This window comes from Leucopleurus acutus (assembly GCF_964270905.1).
Source record: "Leucopleurus acutus genome assembly, chromosome: 2".
Classification (NCBI taxonomy): Eukaryota; Metazoa; Chordata; class Mammalia; order Artiodactyla; family Delphinidae; genus Leucopleurus; species Leucopleurus acutus.
Genome location: NC_139143.1, coordinates 70,555,899 through 70,564,235, shown reverse-complemented (window position 1 = coordinate 70,564,235; position 8,337 = coordinate 70,555,899). Strand labels below are relative to the sequence as shown.

General features: G+C 42.9%; 1 protein-coding gene across 1 annotated transcript in view; it reads right to left on the bottom strand.

Annotated features, from left to right (window-relative positions):
• Positions 1 to 621: 621 nt before the first annotated feature.
• Positions 622 to 8,337, bottom strand: part of FAM78B (family with sequence similarity 78 member B) — a gene marked incomplete at its 3' end in the record, with an annotated part of 91,485 nt that continues 83,769 nt past the window's right edge. The window contains exon 2 of the mRNA XM_082860962.1: positions 622 to 1,144. Coding sequence (XP_082717088.1) covers positions 622 to 1,144 — 523 coding nt within the window. The remainder of the gene's footprint in view (positions 1,145 to 8,337) is intronic.

The following is an 8,337-nucleotide window of genomic DNA, read 5'->3' as shown; positions in this document are numbered from 1 at the left end:
CTCAGAATGGAACCAATATCACGTCTCCAGTTTTCTTAGCGTTTCTTTCATTCCAGTGAGTGTGTTGATGATTAACTAAGACATGCACAGGTATTATTTTGCAATAACAAATTATTCCCTCCTCCTTCCATTGCCCATTCTCTTCACCACCTGACTTTCCTTCCAACCCTTTCCCCAGCACCCTCCAGTTGGGCAGTGGAACTGTATGTCTTACAAACACCTGGTGTGGATGTTTTCACTCCCACTTCTAATTGGTTGGGAAGCAGCATTTGCCACAGGCACTGTTTACTTTTGTTTCCATCCCCTGCATCTCACAGGAAAGAAATGGTCAATAGTTCAAAGAATCATCCTGGTCAGCTCCAAAATATGGCTACTTGCATGGTAATCACAGCAAGTCTGTCAAATCAGTGATTTCTTTATTCCTAAAAGGAAGGGATTTTTCCTAAGGATTATGGTTCTACCACCCAAGGAGCAGCTCTACTCTTCACAAGTGGCTGCAAAGGCTGGCAAACCACGAGGTCTGCTTTGGCTCAGAAACTCAGTTTGGCTCCTGCCACCCCCGGCAACCTCACTGTGTGTCTCAGTGGCGTGTGCTCCACACACAGTCAGGCCAGTCTGCTTCTACTTAGGAGGGATCACAACCAGAGGTGGCCCCCGCTTGGGCCTCCACATGAGGACCTGGGCATCGTTGGCATTGGGTTTCACTAGTGCGTTGGGGGGGATAGGTTCCATCCGGCTCAGGATCCGGGGCTGCTCCTGCTGAGTCCTGCCCACCAGCCGGGCCCGTTGCCCCAAGAGCTGAAGAGGGTCCACCTCAATGTCCACCCTCATCCTCCACTTGATCGTCTGCAGAATGATCTTCTCTTTCGTGGTGGTGTTCATGGCCACCAGCCAGGTAGTGAAACTTTGGTCCCTCTTGATCCTCGTGAGCAGTGGCACATTGCTGTCACTCACTGGCACTGCCCATGTCACACTGGGGTAGAAATTGTCATTCATGCTGACGGAGAACCTGGAGATCTTGTTGGTGGGGCCAACCAGGGTCACAGTTTCTGTGGTGTTCCCGTACCAAGGGTAGCTCACCCCATCTGAGTCACTGATGGCTTTTACTCTCCCTTCCCTCAAGTCAGGCAGTTCCCAGCTTGACCTGGCAAAGCAGAAGAGATGCACAAGAAAAGAAGAGGCTGAATGAATTTTTCAAAAGCTGGAGAGATGCCCACCACTTACTATCACAGTCAACTTGGGCAAAATGGGAGGTTCAGAGGGGAATTCAGGTCAAAAAGTTCTATGCTGTGCTGTTTCGGGATTAAATGAGAACAAATCAGAAATAAAAAAGCAATACCAGAACAAGTTAAATTAAGCCATAGCTGGTCCAACTGGAAGCAAAAAGCTCAAAGAAGCATTTATGAGACCCACAAAGAGGCATCAATTAGCTGGAATGGTGCAATTGTAATGAACTACCTAGAGGCATTCGATTGCAAAAACCACTGTTTCAGGAAGTATCGCGTCTCTAAGGTTTGTTAAGAAAAGGTGGTGGTTGAAATCTGACGTACTTGGAAGGAAGTATCAGGTGGAAAGGAGGGCAAAGGGAGGTAAGGTTAAAGGTTATACTGATTTCCTAGGAAATCAAAGTAGTAGAATTTCTACTCAACAAAGAAAGTTGTTTAAATTCTAGTCATTGGCCAATCCAGCATTTAGAAAACAGACATAGAAACTGATAACACAGGAGATAACGGTCACCTTTGGGAAAACACTTCAATGTGCAAGTTGTGCCATAGGCTGGCATACATAGTCTCTACTATGTTGTTCTCCCATCAACTTTAAGTCCAGCCTGGAAGTCTAATTGCTTAGTTTAGCAAACTTGCCATTCTGGGTGCTTTGGTACTCCTGGCTGCTCCCAACCTTGAACAGAGGGAAGAAGGAGGATATGTGCCCTACTCTTAGCCCATGTGTCTCCCCCAGTGCTATGGACCACTCATCATCACCATCATAGCTGATACTTACTGAATGCTTGCACTATTCCGACCACTGAGTGCTGAGTACTTTAATTATGTCATCTCAGTTAATGCTCAAAATATCCCACAAAATGAATACATTTTTATTTCCATTTACACATGAGAGGGTGGAGGCTTAAAGATGTTAAGGTACATGCCAAGGGTTCTACAGATTGTAAGACGTGGAGCTTGGAGTTGTCTGACTCCAAAGTCTATGTTTTTGACCACCGTGCTACACTGCCTTCTGAAGTGTCCTCACATGATGCTGGAGGAAGCCAGAGTGGAGGGCATTCAGGCTATCCAGCAGGCTAGCAGCTCCCAGAGCTGCCATGGGAAGATGGACTGGGTCCTCCTAGGGCAGACGTTTAGTCAGCAGAACCTGGCTATGCATCCTCCATAAATCCTTTCCTGGGACCAAGAATGACTCTCAGCAGTGTTGCATGAGAATTTAATAATTAAGGAAAGAAATGAGACTGTCCACTCATCAGCTAAGAGGGGGAAGTCTTGTTCGAAATGAAGTTCTTCTCTTAGGAAGTGATAGAATATCCTACGACTTTACTTTTTCTTTTTAAATATTTTTATTGAAATATAGTTGAACAAAATATGTTACATGTGTGTAATATAATGATTCACAATTTTTAAAGCTTATACTCCATTTAGTTATTATAAAATATTGGCCATATTCCCTGTGTTGTACAATATATCCTTGTAGCTTATTTTATTATTTACTTATTCAGTTATTTTTTAGCATCTTTATTGGAGTATAATTGCTTTACAATGGCGTGTTAGTTTCTGCTTTATAACAAAGTGAATCAGCTATACATATACATATATCCCCATATCTCCTCCATCTTACGTCTCCCTCCCACTCTCCTTATCCCACACTTCTAGGTGGTCACAAAGCACTGAGCTGACCTCCCTGTGCTATGCGGTTGCTTCCCACTAGCTATCTATTTTACATTTGGTAGTGTATATATGACCATGCCACTCTCTCACTTCGTCCCAGCTTACCCTTCCCCCTCTCCGTGTCCTCAAGTCCATTCTTTATGTCTGCGTCTTTATTCCTGTCCTGCCGCTAGGTTCATCGGGACCGTAGTTTTTAGATTCCACATATATGTGTTAGCATATGGTATTTGTTTCTCTTTCTGACTTACTTCACTCTGTGTGACGGACTCTAGGTCCATCCACCTCACTACAAATGACTAAATTTCGTTTCTTTTTATGGCTCAGTAATATTCCATTGTATATATGTGCCACATCTTCTTTATTCATTCATCTGTTGATGGGCATTTAGGTTGCTTCCATGTCCTAGCTATTGTAAATAGAGTTGCAATGAACATTGTGGTACATGACTCTTTTTAAATTATGGTTTTCTCAGGGTATATGCCCAGTAGTGGGATTGCTAGGTCGTACGGTAGTTCTATTTTTAGTTTTTTAAGGAACCTCCATACAGTTCTCCATAGTGGCTGTATCAATTTACATTCCCACCAACACTGCAAGAGGGTTCCCTTTTCTCCACACCCTCTCCAGCACGTATTGTTTGTAGATTTTTTAAAAAAATAAATCTATTTATTTCTTTATTTATTTTTGGCTGTGCTGGGTCTTTGTTGCTGCGCTAGGGCTTTCTCTAGTTGCGGTGAGCGGGGGCTACTCTGTTGCGCTGCGTGGGCTTCTCATTGCGGTGTCTTCTCTTGTTGCGGAGCACGGGCTCTAGGCATGCAGGCTTCAGTAGCTGTGGCTCATGGGCTCTAGAGTGCAGGCTCAGTAGTTGTGGAACATGGGCTTAGTTGCTCCGTGGCATGTGGGATCTTCCATGCCCAGGGCTCGAACCCGTGTCCTCTGCATTGGCAGGGGGGTTCCCAACCACTGCACCACCAGGGAAACCCCTGTAGATTTTTTGATAATGGCCATTCTGACTGGTGTGAGGTGATACCTCGTAGTTTTGATTTGCATTTCTCTAACAATTAGTGATGTTGAGCATCCTTTCATGTGTTTGTTGGCAATCTGTATATCTTCTCTGGAGAAATGTCTATTTAGGTCTTCTGCCCATGTTTGCATTGGGTTGTTTTTTTGATATGGAGCTGCATGAGCTGCTTGTAAATTTTGGAGATTAATCCCTTGTCAGTTGCTTCATTTGCAAATATTTTCTCTCTTTCTGAGGGTTGTCTTTTCATCTTGTTTATGGTTTCCTTTGCTGTGCAAAAGCTTTTAAGTTTCATTAGGTCCCATTTGTTTAATTTTGTTTTTATTTCCATTCCTCTAGGAGGTGGGTCAAAAAGGATCTTGCAGTGATTTATGTCATAGAGTGTTCTGCCTATGTTTTCCTCTAAGAGTTTTATAATGTCTGGCCTTACCTTTAAATCTTTAATCCATTTTGAGTTTATTTTTGTGTATGGTGTTAGGAAGTGTTCTAATTTACTTCTTTTACATGTAGCTGTCCAGTTTTCCCAACACAACTTATTAAAGAGGCTGTCTTTCCTCCACTGAATATTCTTGCCTCCATTATGAAAATAAGGTGACCATATGTGCGTGGGTTTATCGCTGGTTTTCCTATCTTGTTCAGTTAATCTATATTTCTGTTTCTGGGCCATTAACGTACTGTCTTGGTTACTGTAGCTTTGTAGAATAGTCTGAAGTCAGGGAGCCTGATTCCTCCAGCTCCATTTTTCTTTCTCAAGATTGCTTTGGCTATTTGGGGTCTTTTGTGTTTCCATACAAATTGTAAAATTTTTTGTTCTAGTTCTATGAAAAATGCCATTGGTAGTTTGATAGGGATTGCATTGAATCTGTAGATTGCTTTGGATTGTATAGTCATTTTCACAATGTTGATTCTTCCTGTCCAGGAACATAGTATATCTCTCCATCTGTTTGTATCATCTTTACTTTCTCTCATCAGTGTCTTATAGTTTTCTGCATACAGGTCTTTTGTCTCCTTAGGTAGGTTTATTCCTAGGTATTTTATTCTTTTTGTTGCAATGGTAAATGGGAGTGTTTCCTTAATTTCTCTTTCAGATTTTTCATCATTAGTGTATAGGAATGCAAGAGATTCTGTGCTTTAATTTTGTATCCTGCTACACTACCAAATTCACTGATTAGCTCTAGTAGCTCTCTGGTAACATCTTTAGGATTCTCTATGTATAGTATCATGTCATCTGCAAACAGTGAGAGCTTTACTTCTTCTTTTCTGATTTGGATTCCTTTTATTTCTTTTTCTTTTCTGATTGCTGTGGCTAAAACTTCCAAAACGTTGTTGAATAATAGTGGTGAGAGTGGGCACTCTTGTCTTTTCCCTGATCTTAGAGGAAGTGGTTTCAGTTTTTCACCATTGAGAACGATGTTAGCTGTGGGTTTGTCATATATGGCCTTTATTATGTTGAGGTAGGTTCCCCCTATGCCCACATTCTGGAGAGTTTTTCTCATAAATGGGTGTTGAATTTTGTTGAAAGCTTTTTCTGCATCTGTTGAGCTTATCATATGGTTTTTATCCTTCTATTTGTTAATATGGTGTATTACATTGATTGATTGCATATATTGAAGAATCCTTGCATTACTGGGATATATCCCACTTGATCATGGTGTATGATCCTTTTAATGTGCTGTTGGATTCTGTTTGCTATGATTTTGTTGAGGAGTTTTGCATCTATGTTCTTCAGTGATATATGCCTGTAGTTTTCTTTTTTTGTGACATCTTTGTCTGGTTTTGGTATCAGGGTGATGGTGGTCTTGTAGAATGAATTTGGGAGTGTTCCTCCCTGTGCTATATTTTGGAAGAGTTTGAGAAGGATGGGTGTTAGCTCTTCTCTAAATGTTTGATAGAATTCACCTGTGAAGCCATCTGGTCCTGGGCTTTTGTTGGGAGATTTTTAATCACAGTTTCAATTTCAGTGCTTGTGATTGGTCTGTTCATATTTTCTCTTTCTTCCTGGTTCAGACTTGGAAGGTTGTACTTTTCTAAGAATGTCTCCATTTCTTCCAGGTTGTCCATTTTATTGGCATATAGTTGTTTGTAGTAATCTCTCATGATCCTTTGTATTTCTGCAGTGTCAGTTGTTACTTCTTCTTTTTCATTTCTAATTCTATTGATTTGAGTCTTCTCCCTCCTTTTCTTTTCTTTTCTTTTTTTTTTTTTTTGCGGTACGCGGGCCTCTCACTGTTGTGGCCTCTCCCGTTGCGGAGCACAGGCTCCAGACACGCAGGCTCAGCGGCCATGGCTCATGCGCCTAGCCGCCCGCAGCATATGGGATCTTCCCGGGCCGGGGCATGAACCTGTGTCCCCTGCTTCGGCAGGGGGACTCTCAACCAATGTGCCACCAGGGAAGCCCCTCCCTTCTTTTCTTGATGAGTCTGGCTAATTGTTTATCAATTTTGTTTATCTTCTCAAAGAACCAGCTTTCAGTTTTATTGATCTTTGCTACTGTTTCCTTCATTTCCTTTTCATTTATTTCTGACCTGAGCTTTATGATTTCTTTCCGACCTGAGCTTTATGATTTCTTTCCTTCTGCTAACTTTGGGGTGTTTTTATTCTTCTTTCTCTAATTTCTTTAGGTGTAAGGTTAGGTTGTTTATTTGAGATTTTTCTTGTTTCTTAAGGTAGGATTTTTTTTTATAACGTTCCCTCTTAGAACGGCTTTTGCTGCATCCCATAGGTTTTGGGTTGTCATGTTTTGTCATTTGTTTATAGGTACTTTTTGATTTCCTCTTTGACTTCTTCAGTGATCTCTTATTATTTCTTTCATAGACTTGATTGACTATTTCTTTTCCCATGTTAGGGAAGTTTTCAACTATAATCTCTTCAAATATTTTCTCAGATCCTTTCTTTTTCTCTTCTTCTCCTGGGAGTCCTATAATTCAAATGTTGGTGCATTTAATGTTGTCCCAGAGGTCTCTGAGACTGTCCTCAGTTCTTTTTGTTCTTTTTTCCTCTATTCTGCTCTGTGGTAGTTATTTCCACTATTTTGTCTTCCAGGTCACTTATCCTTTCTTCTGCCTCAGTTATTCTGCTATTGATTCCTTCTAGAGAATTTGTAATTTCATTTATTGTGTTGTTCATCATTGTTTGTTTGCTCTTTAGTTCTTCTAGGTCCTTGTTAAACGTTTCTTGTATTTTTTCCATTCTATTTCCAAGATTTTGGAGCATCTTTACTATCATTACTCTGAATTCTTTTTCAGGTAGGCTGCCTATTTCCTCTTCATTTGTTTGGTCTGATGGGTTTTTACCTTGCTCCTTCCCTTCATCTGCTACATATTTCTCTGTTTTCCCATTGTGCTTAACTCACTGTGTTTGGTGTCTCCTTTTCGCAGGCTATAGTTTCGTAGTTTCCGTTGTTTTTGGTGTCTGCCCTCAGTGGCTAAGGTTGGTTCAGTGGGTTGTGCAGGCTTCCTGGTGGAGGGGACTAGTGCCTGTGTTCTGGTGGATGAGGCTGGATTTTGTCTCTCTGGTGGGCAGGATCGCGTCCAGTGGTGTGTTTTGGGGTGTCTGTTACCTTATTATGATTTCAGGCAGCCTCTCTGCTAATGGGTGGGGTTATGTTCCTGTCTTGCTAGTTGTTTGGCATAGGATGTCCAGCACTGTATTTTGCTGGCTGTCAAGTGGAGCTGAGTCTTAGCATTGAGCATGAGATCTCTGGGAGAGCTTTTGCCATTTGATATTATGTGGAGCTGGGAGGTCTCTGGTGGACCAATGTCCTGAACTCGGCTCTCCTCCTTCAGAGGCCTGACACCCGGCCACAGCACTAAAACCCTGTCAGCCACACTGCAGTTGTATGATCTTGGGTAGGTTATTTAACCCCTCACCAGTTTTTTGTTTTTTGTTTTTGGCGGTACGCGGGCCTCTCACTGCTGTGGCCTCTCCCGTTGCAGAGCACAGGCTCCGGATGCGCAGGCTCAGTGGCCATGGCTTATGGGCCCAGCCGCTCCGTGGCATGTGGGATCTTCCCAGACCAGGGCACAAACCCGTGTCCCCTGCATCGGCAGGCGGACTCTCAACCACTGCGCCACCAGGGAAGCCCCCCTCACCAGTTTTGCTTCCTTGTGTGTTGGTCTTGGAGAGTCTCCTAAAGAGGCAGAGGGCAGCTTCGGCTCATGCTGGGGCACAAATATTTAGAAGCTTGTTCCAATGCGATAAGCCAGTGCCAGCGGGTGCCACTGTCCCTGCAGGACTTTATACCAATGGCCTAAAAGGGAGTTGTGTTGCCAGGTTAATACTGAATTGTCTCAGAATCCTTCACACAGGGACATGGAGAAACTGACTGCTGCCTCCTGCTGCCCCCCCACAGTACTCCCGATGCTAGGCAGCCCCAGCCTGAAGGGAGGGGCAGGCTGGATTGCCTGGAGAGGAGGTGAGCCC